Consider the following 25,561-nt stretch of genomic DNA (forward strand, 5'->3'; position numbering starts at 1 on the left):
ATGTGAAAGACAAATGTAACACAGGACACTCGAGTCCGAAACACATTTACTTTCTTTGCTTCCTAGAGCTTTCTTTAAAATGTATTTTACCCTAACAAGAGCTTTATCCCAGATTTCAAAATATAATCTTGCACACATAAGTAGCTTACATAAAAATGACAATAATTATGGATGGACGCTTTTCCGCATGCTTCACTTTTCGAAGAAAGAAAACCAGCAGTATAATAAACCTTTATCGGCGATGACTCAGATGCCACGGCCCGGTGGAATAGCATCATTTATGCGGCTACCAATTCAAGACACATCGCAAGGTAAGATACGATCAAAATATAACTTACAAATGTGAAGATATTTATTTATTAAAGTAATCGTTACTAAAACTTATTGTAAAAAATAAAGAGTTAGTTATGAACTATTTCTGCTGTGTCCAATGTGAAGAATTCAAATCCACCTTTAGTCTTACAAGCCCATAATCTTAGCACGTCCAATTAGGATACTAAAGATAAAAAAAAGAATTGCACGTTTCCATGATTAGTTGGTGTGTCAGAAGTATTTGTGTGTACTATACTATACATTATTAGTTGGTGTTTCGGTTTGTTTTGCATTAAGCACAAAGCTACACAATGAGCTATCTGTGCTCTGCCCACCACGAGTATCGAAACGCGGTTTTTAGTGTGTAAGTCCGCAGGCATACCACTGTGCCACTGGGGGAAGTTGGTGTTTCAAAAGTATTTGTGTGTGCTATAATATTATACATGATTTGTTGGTGTTTCAGAAGTATTTGTGTGTTATAATACTATACATGATTTGTTGGTGTTTCAGAAGTATTTGTGTGTTATAATACTATACATGATTTGTTGGTGTTTTGGAAGTAAACTAATGCAGTCTGTTTCTATTTTCTCACACCAAGTTCTATGTTTTAAGTAGTGTAACTAAACCAAAGAAGTCATCATAACTCGTTCGTTACGTTGTCAACAGAAGATATCAGGGCCTTGAACCAGCTCAAGAAACAAGTAGAACACGTGATAATGGGCCTGAAAGACCAAGATATTACAAAAGACGGTTGTGCCTTTTTTACAAAATGGAGGATCAAAACTTACTTTATTATAAGTAGTATGATGTCGGTAACAAAATGGGATTCAAACACACTATGTACAGTGGTGTCGGTAACAAAATGGGATTCAAACACACTATGTACAGTGGTGTCGGTAACAAAATGGGATTCAAACACACTATGTACAGTGGTGTCGGTAACAAAATGGGATTCAAACACACTATGTACAGTGGTGTCGGTAACAAAATGGGATTCAAACACACTATGTACAGTGGTGTCTCGGTTCTCGAACAATTCGGTTTTCCAACATGTTGTTTGAGAAAAAATGTTTTGGTTATCGAACATAAGCTTGGTTCCTAAACCAAACTGTCGTGGCCCGAACCCCCGAAATAACCCGACTGATGACCCGAACGACCCTTCGACCATTTTCGGCCCACGCCAAGCTTGCCCAAAACATTTTACCCGCACCTGTCGCTCAGTCCACACCCCCGATAAAATCTACTGTGAACGTTCTCGCTTTTCTTTTTGTTGTTTTTCTAAATATTCTGATTAAATAAACCACCATGGGGTAAAAGAAGGATAATGAAAGCAGCAAACCATAAAGAAAAGTTGTTAGAACCACAATAAAGGTGAAAAAAGATCTCATAGCGAAGTATGAGAGTGGTGTTCACGTGTCTGACCTTGCTACACAGTTTGGTATGGTGAAGTCTACAGTCTGCACCATACTGAAAAATAAAGAGGTCATCAAAGGAACTGATGTTGCAAAAGGAGTGACACTGCTCACAAAACAAAGATCACAAACAATGGAAGAGGTAGAAAAACTGTTGTTGATTTGGGTAAACAAAAAACAGTTAGCTAGTGATAGCATTTCTGAGACCATCATTTGTGAGAAAGCAAAGCAGTTGCATGCTGACCTCCTGAAAAACACCCCTGGAACGAGTGCTGATACAAGTGATGCCATGGGGAGGGTGCCAGGCAGAAACAAACCTCATTAGACAAGTTTTTAGTGAGAAATAGGTCCAGTGAGTCTCAAACAGGTTGCAGCGGTACAAAGAGACAGAAAAGATAAAGAACCCCTGAAGTAGGGTTACCTAATGTTTTTATGGAAGGTGACTCCCCTTTCAAACAATAATAACCCTCATACTCTCTACGTTCCTCACCACCTTTCACTTACGCCATCAGCTCTCCTCAGCACAGGTAAAGTGCAGTTAAATTTTCATTTATTGTTTTTTTATTGTGTTTATAGTTTTTGTGGTTGACATGTAAGTATTATTATACAGGTATAAATAAAAATATTTTTACGTAAAATGCTTCATAATGCGTAATTTTTGGAGGTCTGTAACAGATTAATTTAAATTACAGTATTTCTTATGGGTGTGTGTGTTTTTTTTTTCTTATAGCAAAGCCACATTGGGCTATCTGCTGAGCCCAAAGAGGGGAATCGAATCCCTGATTTTAACGTTGTAAATTTCTTATGGGAAAAATTGATTCGGTTTTCGAACAGCCTTCTGGAACGGATTAAGTTCGAGAACCGAGGTACCACTGTATATTTATTTTAAAATTAAAAATATCCTACTTTATCTTTATATTATAATATTTTTTTATGTTTCTACATACAGATGTCGTAAAATAATTTTTGATTGAACATACAAAATTTTTTCTTATTTTTCTAGGCCTCAATGTTTGTTTTGTTGGAGTTCCTTTAGATACTGGAGCTTCCAATAGACCTGGAACAAGATTTGGACCCAGACAAATTCGCACAGAGTCCGTATTGGTCCGGCCTGTAAATGGGAGAACAGGTATGATTAATATTTATATTTACAGATGTAGTGACCATTAACAATGCATTCTGGTCTTTATAAGTAGGGACGTATGTTTGATTATCCATACTCATGATTTTTAGTTTAGCTCTAATTAAATAATTGCTCAGTTTGAAAATTTATATTAATAATATCGTCAGCACATGATAATCAGTTGTGTTATACGAAACGCTCGTGTTTGGCCAAATGCCCATGCTATATATATTCAAAATATGAAGTATAAAAATATGGTCTCCAACCCATGCCCTATGTATATATACATATAAAATATAAGAAATATATAAATATGGTCACTAACCCATTTCGCAACGGGCTTGATATAATATACACGTGTTCGTCTATCTCCTAGTACACATTAAGTATTCACACTATAACTTTTAATAAAGTATGTGTAGCCTCACAAACTTTGGTAAGCGTTTAGTAAAGATTACAAATATTTTATAATGAAATACATTTACCAAAGATTTGTCTTTAAAAAATATTAGTGTGTTTCGTCACTAATCTGAATTCAAAGTGATTTCTTGTGATGATTAATTAAAAATATTCGTCTGTTTCGTCACTAGTCTAAATTAAAAGTGATTTCTTGTGATGATAAATTAAAAATATTCGTCTGTTTCGTCACTAGTCTAAATTCAAAGTGATTTCTTGTGATGATTAATTAAAAATATTCGTCTGTTTCGTCACTAGTCTAAATTCAAAGTGATTTCTTGTGATAATTAATTAAAAATATTAGTGTGTTTCGTCACTAGTCTGAATTCAAAGTGATGTCTTGTGATGATTAATTAAAAATATTAGTGTGTTTCGTCACTGGTCTGAATTCAAAGTGGTGTCTTGTGATGATTAATTAAAAATATTAGTGTGTTTCGTCACTAGTCTAAATTTAAAGTGATTTCTTGTGATGATCAATTAAAAATATTCGTCTGTTTCGTCACTAGTCTAAATTCAAAGTGATTTCTTGTGATAATTAATTAAAATATTAGTGTGTTTCCTCACTAGTCTGAATTCAAAGTGATGTCTTGTGATGATTAATTAAAAATATTCGTCTGTTTCGTCACTAGTCTAAATTCAAAGTGATTTATTGTGATGATTAATTAAAAATATTCGTCTGCTTCGTCACTAGTCTAAATTCAAAGTGATTTCTTGTGATGATTAATTAAAAATATTAGTGTGTTTCGTCACTGGTCTGAATTCATAGTGATTTCTTGTGATGATTAATAATCCATTTCTCTCCCTAAAATCTCAAATATTATTTGTGTAATCTCTAAAATTTCTTAAACACATTTCAAATGTTTGTTTTCAGTGAGACTTTATGTTTTATGTTATTCTCTATACTCAAACTCTGTGGGGTCTGTCACTTGACCAATCTCGTAAAGATCACAAAAAATTAGGAAATAAATATAAATTATGTTTTTCTCGTGCTGGAATGACAAAATATTAAAACAAAAAATATCAATATTTAGTCTAAGTACCTTAAGTCTTGTAACACTCTATATTTATATATATATTTATTATTTGTTATTATGCTAACCTTCCATTCATTCCTAGCTAACATTACATAACTTGCGTTGACGAGATGTACGTACACTCAGGTTACGTACACAATTATGTAAAACGAACCCTTAGTCTTTCTTGTATTTTAGTGGATTCGAATTTTGTAATATACAGTAACATTGCAGCTATTACACATAATATATGTGTATAGATTATTACTATTTAGAAGTAAATTATTAAACTTATTTTTCTTAAACCATAGAACAATAAATAAAGAAGTAAAGCAAACAGTTATCTCTTCTCGCTATGACCTTTGAACTTTGAACTCTGATGTTGCTGGACATAGGTTGCTAAGCCTTTTAAAATTTCACATGTGAAGGACATCAATGTTTTTTAGGTTTTATATATACAGTTGAATAACCAAATAATCATAAATAACTACACTGATACTACAGAATTACACCATAATTTATTAAGCTTATAAGTAAGATTTACTTAAATTAAAAAAATATGAAACTTCGAGTACTAGCAACAACACTTAACTTATTGAAATCTTGGATTGAAAGAACATTGTAACGTTTTCAAATATTAAAATGGCAGAGAAAACCACACTGGAGACATTCTGAGCTGTTGATTGGTTACTCACATGTCATATATTGAAGTAAGTGTATGTAAAGAACCGTTTCCAAAAAATAGAAAGAGATGAACGGGACCACCATGTTTGATTCAGGATGAACGGGACCACCATGTTTGATTCAGTACAGAAGTCATATCTCAGTGATTCAGTACAGAAGTCATATCTCAACAAAATAAAAATATGTTTAGGTCTTATTTTGCATCTTAGCTTGTTAATATTGTTAATTTGAATTCCTAATCTATATGAAACTATAGACTTAGTATTTATTACACCAAAAACATCTGATTACAAACATTGCTCACTAAACTCTATATTTAAGTGTGTTCTTTTAATATTTACTTTTAAATTAACTAATATATAACATTAAGGTTTGAATTATAATTTACAATATGATTCCAAGTGAAAGTTAAGCACTTTTACAGCTTACTCTGATCTTTACCTAATTCAATAAAGTGCGTAATGCTTTTTTAACAACATCGAACTGATTATACATCTAGACGAACTACCGCAGAATCCACGACAGTTTTCTGTTTCACGACTAAATAAAACGAAAATTATTAGTAACAAATATTTATATTTCTTGCTTTTGAAGTTCATATGTCATGCAGTGTTGTAACATATAAACCCTTCTCGTAATTTAAGGCACATTCTATTGACGTCATGACAGTATAAGTTGCAACGTTGAGTGTTTGTTGTCTGCTGACTGACTGACTGACCCCTCAGGCAGTTTCGAGCAAACAAATTTATCCCAGTAAAACATATTAACAAAGATATAAATGTTTGTTTGTAATTAAACACAAAGCTATACAATGGGCTATTTATGCTTTGCCCACCGTTGGTATCGAAACTGGTTTTTAGCCTTGCAAGTCCGCCGGCATGTCGCTGTGCCACTGGGAGACCAAATATAAATGAATTTTACGTTTTAAATGCATAAATGTGCCTGGCATGGCCTAGCGCTTTAAGGCGTGCGCTTCGTAATCTTAGGGTCGCGGGTTCGCGCCCGAGTCGCGCCAAACATACTCTCTCTCCCAGCCGTGGGGGCGTTATAATGTGACGGTAAATCCCACTTTTCGTTGGTAAAGAGTAGCCCAAGAGTTGGCGGTGGCTGGTGATGACTAGCTGCCTTACCTGTCTTACACTGCTAAATTAGGTACGGCTCGGTGCAGTGGGCTAACAACCTATTCACTTAAATACCTGTTCATGAAACCGCAAGTGATTGCGGCCTTATGTTCCTTGATGGAACCGAGTGGTAAATGCTGATGATGAAATGAATAAAGAGTGTAATTTTATAAATACAATTTTATTTTATTATAGAAATTATATCAATAATTATAACTAATAATCATAGATATTTATATTACAGTATTTAATATCCATAAAAATAACGTTTAAATAAAACATAACCAAGCACTAAAGAAATTCACAAGTTATATAAAATTCAAATTACTTCCAGTTTTATTTGTGAAATAGGTTTCATTTAATAATATATTTTACTGCTTATCACAAGACCAAAATGGAAATCAAAGAGTATTTAACCTAGAACTGTAACAGTATTCAAACTACCTTAACGGTTTTTTAACATGGAACTTGTCTTAATTCATTTTGGGAAGGCCTTTCACCAGATTTTGGAACATGGCTGCGGGGATTTTCACCTATTCAGCCACAAGAGTATTAGTGAGGTTGGGCACTGATGTTAGACGAGAAGGTCTGGCTCGCAGTCGGTGTTCCAATTCATCTCAAAGGTGTTCAATGGAGTTGGGGTCAGGGCTCTGTGCAGGCCAGTCAAGTTCTTCCACACCAACCTCGGAAACCGTGTCTTTATGAAACTTGCTTTGGGCACGGGGGGATTGCCATGCTTAAACAAAAAAGGGTCTTCCCCAAACTGTTGCCAAAAAGGTGGAAGCACACAATTCTCTAGAATGTCATTGTATGCTGTAGCATTAAGATTTCTCTTCACTGGAACTAAACAGCCAAGCCCAAACCATGAAAAACAGCCTCACACCATTATTCATCCTTCACAAAACTTTACAGTTGGCTCTATGCATTCAGGCAGGTAGCGTTCTTCTGCCATCTGTCAAACCCAGATTCATCTGTCAGATAGACACAACGTTCAGTAAGGAAGTTGATACAACGACTGAAGCTAGTTTTGTTATATCATGGAATATTGCTAAATACCCATATTCTGATGGTGAATTTGTTAAGAAGAATATAGCTGAAGTTGCAGTGTTAGATCCAAATAACACAAAACTTCAGCGACTAATAGCACAACCAGTAGCTTCACGCCACACTACAGAGATACGTATCTCCCAAGTCAGTGCTGACGTTACAGGCAAAATGGAAAATGACGAATCTACAGACACACAAAACAACCCACAACTGGCGGTATTTATTCGTTATGTTTCCTCTGATGTAACTGTGAAAGAAGAGATGTTACACTCAGTGGCACTAAAAGAAACAACTCGTGGTGTTGACATTAAAAACGCGCTTGACAGAGCCTTAACAAATGCTGATATTCCACTGGGTAAACTGGTCAATGTTGCAACAGATGGAGCACCTGCAATGGTGGGGAAAAATGAAGGATTAATTGCACTTATGAAAAGTGATCCCAGCTTTCCAGAATTTCTCCCTGTTCATTACATTATTCATCATGAACACCTGGCAGTCAGATATTTCAACTATGAAAATGTTATGAAATTTGTTTTTGAAATTGTTTATTCCACACGCTTAAATGGGAAGATCCACCGACAGTTCAAAAATTTTATTGAAGAACTGGAGTTTGAAGATAAACTCAGTGATGTCTCTTTTTTTCTGTATTATGATGTGGCTGTCAACCAGCAGTGTCTTAAATAGGTTTGTGGATCAGTTGGAGTCTATTATTACTTTTCATGTATTAAAAAAAAATGATCCTATCTTCAACTTGGCACTCCAGAGGAAGAATAAGATTGTTTCTGATCTTACTCAGGCAATTTTCAGCTTTCAGAATAAAATAAGACTTTTTCAAAGAGATATATTGTCAAGAAACTTCAGTCACTTTCCCAATCTCACAAGGTGTGTAAATACATTCTCTGATATTGAAATAAAAGACCACAAACTGGAAGAATACAAAGACAGATTACAAGGACTGCTTGATCATTTCTTAGACAGGTTTGAGGACTTGCAGAAGCTGAAGCCCTGATTCGTCTTTCTTGTAAATCCATTCATGGTTGATGTGACCAATGATGGTTGCCCAATTCTCAAACCTCTGGTTACAAAATCATCTGCTTTGGAAATGGAACTAATAGCACCACAGAAGAAACTGGGTCTAAAGATGATCTATAAATCCCATTCTACAGTTGAGTTCTGAAAGCAAATTCCAGAATTAAAATATCCTGAACTGAAGGAAACCATTGTGCAATTCATCTCAATTTTCAATACAACATATTGCTGTAAATCACTGTACTCTGTAATGAAGTTTCTGAACTTGAAGCATCGTGCAGTCCTTACAAACTAACACCTGACGGAGCTAATTCGTACAGCCTTGACAACATATCAGCCGGAATTTCAACGACTCACAACCAAGATGGAAACTCACAGAATCTCTACTGGCATTAAATTGCCTGATAATTGTATCAATGTCTGTTTGGTTTGTTTTGAATTTCGCGCAAAGCTACTCGAGGGCTCTCTGTGCTACCCATCTCTAATTTAGCAGTGTAATACTAGAGGGAAAGCATTTAGTGATCACCAACGAAGAGTGGGATTGACCTCACATTTTAACGCCACACAGCTAAAAGGGCGAGCGTGTTTGGTGTGACGGTGATTTAAACCCGTGACCCTCAGATTACGAGTTGAGTGTCTTAACAACCTGGCCGTGTTGAGCCATCAATGTCTGTTTGTGTCAGAAAAAAATATTATGACCAGACTACAATTTTGTAAGGTGGTATCTGATTAAAATTACCCTAATTTTATAGTTTTACATATTTTCCTCCATGTTCTGACCAGATATTTACTGAAACAAATAAATATCATTAAAATATCTGTTTTACCCTTTTATTTCTATTTTTGGCTGTCTCATTTAATGTTAATGAAATGCAAATTTGCATATTTTTCTTAGATATTTCTGTAGTTTATTACCATATTAAATACGTTCAATATAGTTAAAACAACAATCAGAAAGGATTTTGAAAACGTTTGGTATATATATGTGTACTTTGTGATTATTGAAACTAACAGTATCTGATAATTTAAAAACTACATACATAAATAAATATTATTACGTTCATGTATTTCTTAATACTTACATAAAATGTATGTAACAAAGTGTACGTGTAACAATAAAACGTGTGTGTAATATTTGTTCATGTCTTGTGGCTCTCAAACATCTGAAGTTTATGGTATGTAGGTTTAATGTTAAGGAATGTTGGCCACCCCTGGTATATGAGTACTGACATGTATATATTGGTATATATGATATACATTTTAAGCTACATATATATGCATACATTGTGGGTGAGGTTAATGTCAATATATGTATTACACATTGTGCATTATGTAATATAAATATTAAGGTGCGTATATATATAAACGTTGTATACACTGTGTATTATATGTATGGATATAGATATATATATATATACCTTGTGTGAGGTATAAGTATTAACATGTATATACACCAAAATCTATATATACGTTGTATGTAATGTAATTATCATTTCCTTTCAATGTCCTAGTTAAGCATAAAGGAACCGATTGAACGATCTCAGCTATTTTATATGTAATATCCATGAGAGTATTTTCTCAGGTAAAGTATATATATCTTCATCACTAGCATAAGTTTTAAAAAGTTTGCTCTCTATGTTACTGATTATATCATTTCTTTCATGCACTATTAAAGGAGCTATGCCTTTAGAAACTCTTCAAGTTGCAGATATTGGTGACATTCCAATCGCAATGTATGAAATTCAACAAGCAGTCAGAGATATCAGATCAGGAATACAGAAAATATTAAATGATGACTGTACACCACTGACGATGGGAGGTGACCATACAATCACTTATCCCATTTTACAGGCGATTAAAGTAGGTAAAAAGTTCGAGTTACCAGAAATGTTCACACTTGTATTTCCATAAAGTACTATTTTAGTTGAATAATGCTACAAATTCAATGGTAGTCAAGAAATATATAATTTATAATAAACATTTCTATAAGAACATCTAGGAAGTTAAAATCATACAAGTAGAACTAGTACAACAACTTAAGGTTCAGCAACACTTGTTAGAATATTTAAATCATACAAGTAGGACTAGTACAACAACTTAAGGTTCATCAACACTTGTTAGAATATTTAAATCATACAAGTAGAACTAGTACAACAACTTAAGGTTCATCAACACTTGTTAGAATATTTAAATCATACAAGTAGAACTAGTACAACAACTTAAGGTTCATCAACACTTGTTAGAATATTTAAATCATACAAGTAGAACTAGTACAACAACTTAAGGTTCATCAACACTTGCTAGAATATTTAAATCATACAAGTAGAACGAGTACAACAACTTAAGGTTCATCAACACTTGTTAGAATATTTAAATCATACAAGTAGAACGAGTACAACAACTTAAGGTTCATCAACACTCGTTAGAATATTTAAATCAAAGAAGTAGAACTAGTACAACAACTTAAGGTTCATCGACACTTGTTAGAATATTTAAATCATACAAGTAAATCTAGTGCAACAACTTAAGGCTCATCGACACTTGTTAGAATATTTAAATCATACAAGTAGGACTAGTACAACAACTTAAGGTTCATCAACACTTATTAGCATATATTTAAATCATACAAGTAGGACTAGTACAACAACTTAAGGTTCATCAACACTTATTAGCATATATTTAAATCATACAAGTAGAACTACTACAACAACTTAAGGTTCATCAACACTTCTTAGAATATTTAAATCATACAAGTAGAACAAGTACAACAACTTAAGGTTCATCGACACTTGTTAGAATATTTAAATCATACAAGTAGGACTAGTACAACAACTTAAGGTTCATCAACACTTGTTAAAATATTTAAATCATAAAAGTAGGACTAGTACAACAACTTAAGGTTCATCAACACTTATTAGCATATATTTAAATTATACAAGTAGAACTACTACAACAACTTAAGGTTCATCAACACTCGTTAGAATATTTAAATCAAAGAAGTAGAACTAGTACAACAACTTAAGGTTCATCGACACTTGTTAGAATATTTAAATCATACAAGTAGGACTAGTACAACAACTTAAGGTTCATCAACACTTATTAGCATATATTTAAATCATACAAGTAGAACTACTACAACAACTTAAGGTTCATCAACACTTGTTAGAATATTTAAATCATACAAGTAGAACTAGTACAACAACTTAAGGTTCATCAACACTTGTTAGAATATTTAAATCATACAAGTAGGACCAGTACAACAAATTAAGGTTCATCAACACTTGTTAAAATATTTAAATCATACAAGTAGAACTAGTACAACAACTTGAGGTTCATCGACACTTGTTAGAATATTTAAATCATACAAGTAGAACTAGTACAACAACTTAAGGTTCATCAACACTCGTTAGAATATTTAAATCAAAGAAGTAGAACTAATACAACAACTTAAGGTTCATCGACACTTGCTAGAATATTTAAATCATACAAGTAGGACTAGTACAACAACTTAAGGTTCATCAACACTCGTTAGAATATTTAAATCAAAGAAGTAGAACTAGTACAACAACTTAAGGTTCATCAACACTTGTTAGAATATTTAAATCATACAAGTAAAACTAGTGCAACAACTTAAGGTTCATCGACACTTGTTAGAATATTTAAATCATACAAGTAGGACTAGTACAACAACTTAAGGTTCATCAACACTTATTAGCATATATTTAAATCATACAAGTAGAACTACTACAACAACTTAAGGTTCATCAACACTTGTTAGAATATTTAAATCATACAAGTAGGACCAGTACAACAACTTAAGGTTCATCAACACTTGTTAAAATATTTAAATCATACAAGTAGAACTAGTACAACAACTTGAGGTTCATCGACACTTGTTAGAATATTTAAATCATACAAGTAGAACTAGTACAACAACTTAAGGTTCATCAACACTCGTTAGAATATTTAAATCAAAGAAGTAGAACTAATACAACAACTTAAGGTTCATCGACACTTGTTAGAATATTTAAATCATACAAGTAGGACTAGTACAACAACTTAAGGTTCATCAACACTTGTTAGAATATTTAAATCATACAAGTAGGACTAGTACAACAACTTACGGTTCATCAACACTAGTTAGAATATTTAAATCATACAAGTAGGACTAGTACAACAAATTAAGGTTCATCAACACTTGTTAGAATATTTAAATCATACAAGTAGAACTAGTACAACAACTTAAGGTTCATCAACACTCGTTAGAATATTTAAATCAAAGAAGTAGAACTAATACAACAACTTAAGGTTCATCGACACTTGTTAGAATATTTAAATCATACAAGTAGGACTAGTACAACAACTTAAGGTTCATCAACACTTGTTAGAATATTTAAATCATACAAGTAGGACTAGTACAACAACTTACGGTTCATCAACACTAGTTAGAATATTTAAATCATACAAGTAGGACTGGTACAACAAATTAAGGTTCATCAACACTTGTTAGAATATTTAAATCATACAAGTAGGACTAGTACAACAACTTAAGGTTCATCAACACTTGTTAGAATATTTAAATCATACAAGTAGAACTAGTACAACAACTTGAGGTTCATCAACACTTGTTAGAATATTTAAATCATACAAGTAGGACTAGTACAACAACTTAAGGTTCATGAACGCCTTAAAGAATATTTAAAAGTCATACAAGTAGAAGTAGTACAACAACTTAAGGTTCATGAACACTTGCTAAAATATTTAAAAGTCATACAAAAAGAACTAGTACAACAACTTAAGATTCATGAACACTTCTCAGAATATTTAAAAGTCAGAAAGAAGAACTTAAGATTAATAAACACTTGTTACAATATTTAAAAGTCACACAAGTACAACTACCACAACAAATTAAGATTCATAAACACTTTTTAGAATATTTAAAACTCAGAAAGAAGAACTTAAGGGTCATAAACACTTGCTTCTATATTTAAAAGTCATACAAGCAGAACTAGTACAACAACTTAAATTTGATCAACACTTGTTAGAATATTTAAATCATACAAGTAGAACTAGTACAACAACATAAGGTTCATCAACACTTGTTAGAATATTTAAATCATACAAGTAGGACCAGTACAACAACTTAAGGTTCATCAACACTTGTTAGAATATTTAAATCATACAAGTAGGACCAGTACAACAACTTAAGGGTCATCAACACTTGTTAGAATATTTAAATCATACAAGTAGGACCAGTACAACAACTTAAGGTTCATCAACACTTGTTAGAATATTTAAATCATACAAGTAGGACCAGTACAACAACTTAAGGGTCATCAACACTTGTTAGAATATTTAAATCATACAAGTAGGACCAGTACAACAACTAAAGGTTCATCAACACTTGTTAAAATACTTAAATCATACAAGTAGAACTAGTACAACAACTTAAGGTTCATCAACACTTGTTAGAATATTTAAATCATACAAGTAGGACCAGTACAACAACTTAAGGCTCATCAACACTTGTCAATGTCGATATTCACAACTCACCACAGTATTTTTATATTATTTATGCACTGCTAGTACAGATAGTCACACCTAAATTCAGTATTTTTATATTATTTATGCACTGCTAGTATAGATATTCACACCTAAATTCAGTATTTTTATATTATATATGCACTGCTAGTATAGACATTCACACCTAAATTCAGTATTTTTATATTATTTATGCACTGCTAGTACAGATATTCATACCTAAATTCGGTATTTTTATATTATTTATGCACTGCCAGTACAGATATTCATACCTAAATTCAGTATTTTTATATTATTTATGCACTGCTAGTACAGATATTCACACCTAAATTCAGTATTTTTATATTATTTATGAAATGCTAGTACAGATATTCACACCTAAATTCAGTATTTTTATATTATTTATGCACTGCTAGTACAGATATTCACACCTAAATTCAGTATTTTTATATTATTTATGCACTGCTAGTACAGATATTCACACCTAAATTCAGTATTTCTATATTATTTATGCACTGCTAGTATAGATATTCACACCTGCCTATAGTATTTTTAAACTATTCAACCCCAGATAGTGTAAATATTTAAATCTCATTACAGTATTTTAAATTATTCATTCTCTACTAGTGTCAGGCATGGCCAGGTGCGTTAAGGCTTTCAACTCGTAATCTGAGGGTAACTGTTACGAATCCCCATCACACCAAACATGCCATTTCATCTGTGGGGTGTTATAATGTGGCATCCAATCCCACTATTTGTTGGTAAAGAGTAGCCCAAGAGTTGACGGTGGGTTATGATGATTAGCTGCCTTCCCTCTAGTCTTACACTGGGACGACTATTGCAGATAGCCCATGTGTATATTTGAGCGAAATTCAAAACAAACAAACAATCTACTGCTACTGTAGATTTTTACACCTGAATAGTTTTATTCACATGCTGCCGGTGTAGATATTCACACCTACCCACAGTAATTTAAAATTATTCATCTGCTGCTAGTGTAGATATTCACACCTATCCACAGTATTTTAAAATTATTCATGTGCTGCTATTGTAGATATTCACACCTATCCACAGTATTTTAAAATTATTCATGTGCTGCTAGTGTAGATATTCACACCTACCCACAGTATTTTAAAATTATTCATGTGCTGCTAGTGTAGATAATCACATCTGACCAGAGTAATTATAAAATACTGATCCCCTACTAATGTAAGTATTCACAGCTGAGTACAGTATTTTTAAATTATTCACCTTCTAGCTGGTGTAGATATTCACACCTTACTATAGTTTTTTTTTAACTAGAGTTGACCTAGGTAGGTCGAAACGTTATTCTAGCTTACCAATAAAAGTGTTGATACATATGCCAGTCGTTCTGAAATAAATTTGTGTTTAAAGTAGGTTTCTTGTAACCGAGAGGTGATTTTAAAATATATTATAAATGCTCCAATGACAGTAAGTGTTAAAATCTAATTACAAGTCAATGACATAAAGTCATTAAATCACGAAAAAAACGAATCTCACTGGAATCTAAAAATATCAAATCATAGTTATAATCCAGACAAAGCACAATAAGTTATATATTAACAATTTTTCTCTCACATAAATAAGTTAAAACAAACATTATTAGTGTAAAATACAAATAGTGTGAATTTTAGCTAAATTAACACAAAAATCACACTTTTGAAACAAAATATTAGGACAAAGACAAGGAATTGTTCCCCACCTAACACGTGTTCAGAAACTGTTCAACTTCAAGTGACCTTTATAGGTGTTAAAGTTCAGTACAATTTAAATGACACAAGTTTATTGTATGGAAGAACTGCCTCATTTGTTTTTCGGTTTATAATGTCCTTCTTATGTGTTTCAAACTTCCTTCTGTTTCACATGATTGTAACAATAAGGACGCCATGTTTGAAGTCAAATTATGGTTACTAGAAACAGAATATTCGTGAGTGACAAGAAAACAATTTGACTTTAGAATTTTCCCTTCGAGCTCAAATTCTTTTACGTTGTACTCCACGCAGATTTGTTCTTTCTTTTAATTTATTGGATATTTCAGAAAAGGGATTCTTGACTTTAGATTTGGATTTTCAATTAATTGAATACAATAAATTCTTCAAAGGTATTTCTTCGTTGAATTTCAAAGGATGGCATGTTGTGTGGGCTCTTAGAAATACTGGGCCCAGCATGGCCAGGTGGATAAGGAACTTGATTTGTAATTTGAAACTTACGGACTAGAATCCCCGTCACACCAAACATGCTCGCCCTTTCAGGTGTAACAGCGTTATAATGTGACGGCCAATCCCACTATTCGTTGGTAAAAGAGTAGCCCAAGAATTGGCAGTGGGTGTTGATGACCATCTGCCTTCTCTCTTGTCTTACATTGCTAAATTGGGAACAGACATATTACCGTACATGTTTTGTACTTTTTTTGATGACATTATAAAATTAAAAGAACTGTGTAAATACAATAAAACAAACAAATAAAAAATTCCAGACACATTACGCATCCAGGTCTTAAGAATTTCATAATACGATACAATTCCAATCTAACAAATCACAAAAACAGAATAGATTCCATTCTGTAATACACACTGAAATACAGATTAACAAAACCAACAACAAATGGCTAATCCAATACAACCGAAAACTATTTGATAAGAAAAACCTAGTAGAGTTTGTCAAAGTTTTATGTATAATATGATGCAAGTTTAATTCAAAACAAAGGATATCAGCAAAAAATAAAAACAAACTTATGCAAATCCAAACTAGTTATACATAGTACAAATCAAACTACTAATACGTGGTACAAATTCAAACTAGTTATACTTGGTACAACTCCAATCTAGTTATACATGGTTCAAATTCAAACTAGTTATACTTGGTACAACTCCAATCTAGTTATACACGGTACAAATCCAAATTAGTCATACTTGGTACAACTCCATTCTAGTTATACACGGTACAAATCCAAACTAGTTGTACATGGTACAAATGCAGTCTAGTTGTACATGGTACAAATCCAATCTAGTTATACAGGATACAAATCCAACCTGGTTATGCATGGTACAAATCCAACCGAGACATACATGGTAGAAATCCAAACGTTACATCAACCGATAAACTTTGCAAGTCTTCACATTTAATTCGTTTAAACTGGTAATTCAAACTCATATTTTTTTACTTGTACGGTACAAGTGTCATTAAAGGTATGGCGCCATATTAAAAGTTAAGACAGTATATATATATATACACACACACGTATATATATATATATGTATGTACTTTTTATCCGTGGAATATTCTTTTATGATAGTTAACAAAACTAAATATCTAAAACAAATGATTTTTATTTTGAAAATTTTAAGATGTTAGTGCTTGTATTATTATCAGCTTGAGAAACTGTTTGTTTGCAGTTAACCATGAAGCTACAGTTTGGGGGTTATCGAAACCATCACGGGTATCGAACCTTGGTTTCTGGGATAGTAAGTCCGCAGAGATATCACTTAGCCATTAGGGGCTAACTAACCGTATAATTAAACATAATTGTTGCATTGTGTTTACCTTTTATCTAGCCCCCCAGTGGCTCAGCAGTATGTCTGTGGACGTACAACGCTAAAAACCGGGTTTCGATACCCGTGGTGGGCAGAACACAGATAGCTACTTGTGTAGCTTAATTCAAAACGACCTTTTATCTGTCTTCATGATATGATCCCTATTGATTATCAGTTTGTTAAATACAGAGATAAAATTCTTAGCTTAGGTAAATTACATGCTGACTGTATGATACTGTAATATGAGTTTAATAAGTAATGTTCTAAGCTATTGTTTTAATTATTTCAGGATAAACATGGTCCCGTGGGGTTGATCCACGTTGACGCTCATGCTGATATCAGTGATGAAGTCCTTGGATGTAAAATACAACATGGAACTCCCATCAAGCGAGCAGTAGATGAAGGACTTTTGGATTGTAAGAGGGTAGCTCAGATTGGACTTCGAGGAACTCTCTATATAGATCAGGATTTCCGATACAAGTGGTCAAGAGATCAGGTGAGACTTTAAAAATTGTTGTGTTTGAAAAACAACTTTGTCCAAAGTTTGCAGACATGAACAGTTTAAAGCATTTTTAGATTTTTTATCTTTGTGTCAAAGTAAACATTCTTGGTTTTCTTTCGAATCTCAGATGGGGATTTGAATATAAACCGATAATCAAGATGCTGCTACTGAAGTGCACTGTGTTTGCAAGGCTCTTCATTTCCCTATGAAGATATGGGTCCAAACTAGGCTAACGGGATATGGGTCCAAACTAAGCTAACGGAATATTGGTCCAAACTAAGCTAACGGGATATGTGTCCAAACTAAGCTAACGGGATATTGGTCCAAACTAAGCTAACGGGATATTGGTCCAAACTAACCTAACGGAATATTGGTCCAAACTAAGCTAACGGGATATTGGTCCAAACTAAGCTAACGGGATATGGGTCCAAACTAGGCTAACGGGGTATGGGTCCAAACTAGGCTAACGGGATATGGGTCCAAACTAAGCTAACGGAATATTGGTCCAAACTAAGCTAACGGGATATGTGTCCAAACTAAGCTAACGGGATATTGGTCCAAACTAAGCTAACGGGATATTGGTCCAAACTAACCTAACGGAATATTGGTCCAAACTAAGCTAACGGGATATTGGTCCAAACTAAGCTAACGGGATATGGGTCCAAACTAGGCTAACGGGGTATGGGTCCAAACTAGGCTAACAGGATATGGGTCAAAACTAAACTAACGGAATATTGGTTCAAACTAGGCTAACGGGATATGGGTCCAACCTAAGCTAACGGAATATTGGTCCAAACTAAGCTAACGGGATATGTGTCCAAACTAAGCTAACGGGATATGGGTCCAAACAAAGCTAACGGGATATTGGTCCAAACTGAGCTAACGGGATATTGGTCCAAACTAAGCTAACGGGATATTGGTCCAAACTAAGCTAACGGGATATGGGTCCAAACTAGGCTAACGGGGTATGGGTCCAAACTAGGCTAACGGGATATGTGTCCAAACTAAGCTAACGGGATATTAGTCCAAACTAAGCTAACGGGATATTGGTCCAAACTAAGCTAACGGGATATGGGTCCAAACTAGGCTAACGGGTATGAGTCCAAACTAAGCTAACGGGATATAGGTCCAAACTAAGCTAACGGGATATAGGTCCAAACTAAGCTAACGGGATATTGGTCCAAACTAAGCTAACGGGATATGGGTCCAAACTAGGCTAACGGGGTATGGGTCCAAACTAAGCTAACGGGATATAGGTCCAAACTAAGCTAACGGGATATGTGTCTAAACTAAGCTAACGGGATATTGGTCCAAACTAAGGTAACGGGATATTGGTCCAAACTAAGCTAACGGGATATGGGTCCAAACTAAGCTAACGGAATATTGGTCCAAACTAAGCTAACGGGATATGGGTCCAAACTAGGCTAACGGGTATGGGTCCAAACTAAGCTAACGGGATATAGGTCCAAACTAAGCTAACGGGATATAGGTCCAAACTAAGCTAACGGGATATTGGTCCAAACTAAGCTAACAGGATATGGGTCCAAACTAAGCTAACGGGATATGGGTCCAAACTAGGCTAACGGGGTATGGGTCCAAACTAAGCTAACGGGATATAGGTCCAAACTAAGCTAACGGGATATGTGTCCAAACTAAGCTAACGGGATATTGGTCCAAACTAAGGTAACGGGATATTGGTCCAAACTAAGCTAACGGGATATGGGTCCAAACTAAGCTAACGGAATATTGGTCCAAACTAAGCTAACGGGATATGGGTCCAAACTAGGCTAACGGGTATGGGTCCAAACTAAGGTAACGGGATATTGGTCCAAACTTACCTAACGGGATATGGGTCCAAACTAAGCTAACGGGATATGGGTCCAAACTAAGCTAACGGGATATGGGTACAAACTAAGCTAACGGGATATAGGTCCAAACTAAGCTAACGGGATATGTGTCCAAACTAAGCTAACGGGATATGGGTCCAAACTAAGCTAACGGGATATTGGGCCAAACTAAGCTGACGGGATATGGGTCCAAACTAAGCTAACGGGATATGGGTCCAAACTACGCTAATGGAATATTGGTCCAAACTAAGCTAACGGGATATGTGTCCAAACTAAGCTAACGGGATATTGGTCCAAACTAAGCTAACGGGATATGGGTCCAAACTAAGCTAACGGGTATGGGTCCAAACTAAGCTAACGGGATATGGGTCCATACTAAGCTAAAGAGATAATATTCCAAACTAAGCTAACGGGATGTTGGTCCATACTAAGCTGACGGGATGTTGGTCCAAACTAAGCTAACGGGATATGGGTCCAAACTAAGCTAACGGGATGTTGGTCCAAACTAAGCTGACGGGATATTGGCCCAAACTAAGCTAACGGGATATGGGTTCAAACTAAGCTAACGGGATGTTGGTCCAAACTAAGCTGACGGGATATTGGTCCAAACTAAGCTAACGGGATATGGGTCCAAACTAAGCTAACGGGATGTGGGTCCAAACTAAGCTAACGGGATGTTGGTCCAAACTAAGCTGACGGGATATTGGTCCAAACTAATCTAACGGGATGTTGGTCCAAACTAAGCTGACAGGATATTGGTCCAAACTAAGCTAACGGGATATGGGTCCAAACTATGCTAACGGGATGTTGGTCCAAACTAAGCTGATGGGATATTGGTCCAAACTAAGTTAACGGGATGTTGGTCCAAACTAAGCTGACGGGATATTGGTCCAAACTAAGCTAACGGGAATGGGTCCAAACTAAGCTAACGGGATGTTGGTCCAAACTAAGCTGACGGATATTGGTCCAAACTAAGCTAACGGGATGTTGGTCCAAACTAAGCTGACGGGATATTGGTCCAAACTAAGCTAACGGGATATGGGTCCAAACTAAGCTGACGGGATATTGGTCCAAACTAAGCTAACGGGATGTTGGTCCAAACTAAGCTGACGGGATATTGGTCCAAACTAAGCTAACGAGATATTGGTCCAAACTAGGCTGACGGGATATTGGTCCAAACTAGGCTGACGGGATATGGGTCCAAACTAGGCTGACGGGATATGGGTCCAAACTAGGCTGACGGGATATGGGTCCACATTAAGCTAACGGGATATGGGTCCAAACTAAGCTAACGGGATATTGGTCCAAACTAAGCTAACGGGATATGGGTCCAAACTAAGCTAACGGGATATGGGTCCAAACTAGGCTAACGGGGTATGGGTCCAAACTAAGCTAACGGGATATAGGTCCAAACTAAGCTAACGGGATATGGGTCCATACTAAGCTGACGGGATATTGGTCCAAACTAGGCTGACGGGATATTGGTCCAAAGTAGGCTAACGGGGTATGGGTCCAAACTAAGCTAACGGGATATGGGTCCAAACTAAGCTAACGGGATATGGGTCCACCAAAACAATACTTCTAGTTACACTTCTCATTCAACTGTAGTGTACTTCAAGTCACTGGATAAAACATCTCCAGCTCTCTGTACGATTCTAACAGGTGTTTAGAAAATGTCATTTATACACTAACTGGACTACGAAATGAAATCAGTAAAGAATGGTGTGTTTTGGACAGGAAACCTGTACCACGGAGCCTTCAGCAATAGAAACTATGCTGCAAAGCTATTGTTAAGGTGCCTCTAATGTCGTGGTGAGGCTCCGAAATCGTTCTAAAATAACGCATTTTATCTCTGTGAAAATGAGTTTGGACTTACCATAAAAACAGCTTGAGAGACAAAGGTGAACAGGGTTATTTTAACCATAAAAACAGCTTGAGAGACAAAGGTGAACAGGGTTATTTTAACCATAAAAACAGCGACAAAGGTGAACAGGGTTATTTTAACCATAAAAACAGCGACAAAGGTGAACAGGGTTATTTTAACCATAAAAACAGCTTGAGAGACAAAGGTGAACAGGGTTATTTTAACCATAAAAACAGCTTGAGAGACAAAGGTGAACAGGGTTATTTTAACCATAAAAACAGCTTGAGAGACAAAGGTGAACAGGGTTATTTTAACCATAAAAACAGCTTGAGAGACAAAGGTGAACAGGGTTATTTTAACCATAAAAACAGCTTGAGAGACAAAGGTGAACAGGGTTATTTTAACCATAAAAACAGCTTGAGAGACAAAGGTGAACAGGGTTATTTTAATTCATTTCTTCAAACTGAAACTTATAATCTCGACAAAATTGTGTGAGCTAGTTTTGTTTTTATTATTCACTAACTATCACACCCATGTAGCCGAACAAGTGATTCGTACATTGTTTGAACATAATTCTGTCAACATGTGAAATCTATTACTTTTATAACTGTTCTTCGTTGTTAGGGTTTCAGGGTTGTGCACGCAGAAGAATGTTGGCACAAATCTTTAACTCCGTTGATGAAGGAAATTCGAGAACAGATGGGAGATGCGCCAGTCTACGTCACAATCGACATTGACGCACTTGACCCCGGATATGCTCCTGGTACAGGTGAGCACATTTGTATTAATGAAAGAAACATTTATATTTCATTAGTTTTTAAAGGAAAAATATTGAAGTGTACCTAACTTAATCTTAGGCAACAAAGACCAAGTCATTAGACGTCTAAATTAACAGTCGACATTGTCGCTTATAATCGATATTTGTACGTGACCTGTGGCCTGTCATCATTGTTTAGTTAACTCTCTGCACTTGTATGTAAGTTACTGTAAAATGCCAGAATGCATTTTCGTTTTCTACGTGTATTTACTTTTGATTTTTTCCAGCAAAACGTATTTTAAATTGCTTTAATTCAATATAAAGTGTGTAAGTTTTATTTTTTCTAGGTTTTAAGGGTTTACAAATTTATTTGTTTTTGAATTTCGCGCAAAGCTACACGAGGGCTATCTGCGCTAGCTGTCCCTAATTTAACAGTGTAAGATTAGAGAGAGGCAGCCAGTCATCACCACCCACCGCCAACTCCTGGACTACTCAATTACCAACAAATAGTAGGATTGACCGTCACATTATAATGCCCCGACGGCTGAAAGGACGAGCATATTTAGTGCGACGGAGATTCGAACCCGCGACCCTCAGATAATGATTCGAACGCCTTAACCCAGCTGGCCATGCTGGGCATTATAATTGTATGTCTTTTAATTGATTATTGTATTAAAGTGTTTTCCTACGAAGCTTCTTGAAAGTTATATTGTTTACTTATCAATAAAGTGGATAAATGTTCTCTTTCATTCCAGGTACTCCAGAAATAGGTGGGCTAACCCCAATCCAGATTTTAGAGTTAGTACGTGGTTGTAGAGGTTTGAACATTGTCGGTGGCGATCTGGTTGAGGTAAGTTGTGCAAAGAATTGTCCACAAAGTTTGATTATGCGTTAAGGTTCTAAAGTCTAATTACAATAACTATACGTTAATATTTTATTTGATTGTTGTTTTGGGGTATTTTGTAAAATATCAGTCACTTTCTCAAACTGTTGTACACCGATAAACATTTTTATAACTATGTGAAAGGAAATGTTAAGAAAGTTTGTCTTTTTTTAATTTCGCGAAAGCTACACGAGGGCTATCTGCGCTAGCCATCCCTAACTTAGTAGTGTAAGACTAGAGGGAAGGCAGCTAGTCATCATCACCACCACCGCCAACTCTTGGGCTACTCTTTTACCAACGAATAGTGGGATTGACCGTCACATTATAACGCCCCCACGGTTGAAAGGGTGGGCATGTTTGTTGGGACAGGGATTTGAACCTGCGACTTTCAGATTACAAGTCGAACGCCTTAACACGCATATGTTAAGAAAGAAAACTCTTATTATGAACTATTTTTAAAATTCTTTGATTTGTTAAAAATTAAACAATTTCTATGAAATGCTATTTTAAATTTTTGGTAATAACCATGTTTTATATTAGATTTAGTATGATTAGGAATAATCATGTTTTATATTAGATTTAGTATGATTAGAAATAATTACGTTTTATGTTCGATTTACTATTATAATGAATAATTATGTTTTATATTATATTTAGTATAATTAGAAATAAATACATTTTATATTAGATTTGGTATAATTAGAAATAAATACATTTTATATTAGATTTAGTATAATTAGAAATAATTACCTTTTATGTTTGATTTAGTATAATTAGGAGTAATTACGTTTTATATTCGATTTAGAAAATTCACATAAAACTCAAGTAGTTTTACAATACACTGTCGTATTAATTCTTTCATATTTGAGGAAATATTAATTTAAAACTCAAAGTAATTTCACATATGTTCGAAAATAACAACAGACACTTTTTTTATACTTTTTAGGTTTCACCTCCCTATGACGTATCCGGTAACACAGCACTTGCTGGAGCGAACATTCTGTTCGAACTGCTTTGTGTTCTTCCAGGAGTAAAATACTTGCAATGTTAGCTTCCCAAATCACTAGCAAACTAACACTTACATTTTCATTAAACCACAAACAACAGGTAATTAATTTATCAGCGTAAGTTTAAAGTTAGAGATATGCTTCATGAAACAGGTCATACAAACACTGAACCACAGTTAGCCTAACGAACTTCTATATTATGTGTACAATAACTAATGTGAGAAGTTTGATTATAAACATATTCGTTTTTGCTCGCATGATGCTTATCGTGTATATAGTACAGTAATGCCCCGTTTGGGGCTCAGAAAGGATTCCCGATAGCCACATTAGGCTATCAGCTGAGTCTACCGAGGGGAATTGAGCCCGCTCTAAACGAATTAGCTCCAAACAATGTCATTTAACATCACATATATAGAGGTGTATAACTGAAGTCACCGTTTCTTACATGTTAGTGACGTACAAGCACTTTATTTAGGTTGTGGTAAACATATATTGAAACTCTACAGTATTATTTATTGAACTAAATGCCAGAAAATTGTAATGGTTATGGAACATTGACTGCTTTTGCTTGTTCATATGTTGTATTATTTGATTAAATAAAAATTACTTAGTTCACTACTACCATTAGTAAGAAAAATTAGTGTTCAGAGAGTTGTGTATTTTCATTTTTTTTTTATTCTCTCTCTTGAAAAAATAATGCCCCAATAAGACAAGAACACTGTAACAAATCAGTTTAAAGCGAGATGGCGCTAAGCAGAGTCTAACTGTATTCCAGTCACCTCGTGTCTAAGTCGTAATTTCTATTGTTGGTTCTTTCTTTGTCATCGCATGACCTTGCCGCGTCCACTATAATTTTTATTCGCAGAAAGGTAATCGTTAGTGCTATAATAAAAATGTTAATATATTACTACCTTATCTGTAAATCTACAAACCATATACCAACGTAGTAACCAAGCATCCCATCTAGGACTGATCTAGTTAATTTTAGGTTTACTTTTGTTAATCGCACATATTCAACATATTACAAAATTCTAATTGCTGCAAGTTTCGATTTTTTTTATTTGTTATTTTCAGGTGTAACAAATTAATTCAAATAAATGAATATTTATACGTGTTTCTCTTATTTGCTTTATTTTTTATAAATTACCAACCTTTAAGTTGTACAGGTTTTACCTTTCTTTTACGTTTACCACTTACAAGTAATCTAAAACTTATACCCTGTAATGTGGGAACGTTTACGTGCAAAACTGTAGCAGATAGATAATAATTAAGGTAAACAAACTTCCACTCAGCCTGAACAGAAAACTGTAGCAGATAGATAATAATTAAAGCGTGAACAAACTTCAACTCAGCCTGAACAGACAAAGAATGAGAAAATCCTCCATGATGGTCATGAAGAATTAAAGAAA

The 25,561-nt window shown here is 34.6% G+C and overlaps 1 protein-coding gene across 1 annotated transcript; it reads left to right on the forward strand.

Moving 5' to 3' along the window:
* Window positions 1–25,268, forward strand: LOC143239190 (agmatinase, mitochondrial-like). Its single transcript, XM_076480063.1, has 7 exons — window positions 1–311; window positions 2,728–2,853; window positions 9,873–10,057; window positions 17,582–17,788; window positions 22,130–22,274; window positions 23,018–23,112; window positions 24,092–25,268. Exons 1-7 carry the CDS (start codon window positions 80–82, stop codon window positions 24,194–24,196), a joined length of 1,095 nt encoding a protein of 364 aa, XP_076336178.1. The 5' UTR covers window positions 1–79; the 3' UTR covers window positions 24,197–25,268.
* Window positions 25,269–25,561: the final 293 nt, after the last annotated feature.

This window comes from Tachypleus tridentatus, chromosome 13 (genome assembly GCF_004210375.1).
Source record: "Tachypleus tridentatus isolate NWPU-2018 chromosome 13, ASM421037v1, whole genome shotgun sequence".
Lineage (NCBI taxonomy): Eukaryota > Metazoa > Arthropoda > Merostomata > Xiphosura > Limulidae > Tachypleus > Tachypleus tridentatus.

Bases quoted from the DNA above. Each gene is read 5' to 3' on its own strand.
- LOC143239190 (XM_076480063.1), top strand. From the start codon at position 80: ATGTATTTTACCCTAACAAGAGCTTTATCCCAGATTTCAAAATATAAT. The intron at 10,058-17,581 runs GTAGGTAAAAAG...TAATTATTTCAG, and splicing joins CCATTTTACAGGCGATTAAA to GATAAACATGGTCCCGTGGG. The intron at 23,113-24,091 runs GTAAGTTGTGCA...TATACTTTTTAG, and splicing joins TCGGTGGCGATCTGGTTGAG to GTTTCACCTCCCTATGACGT.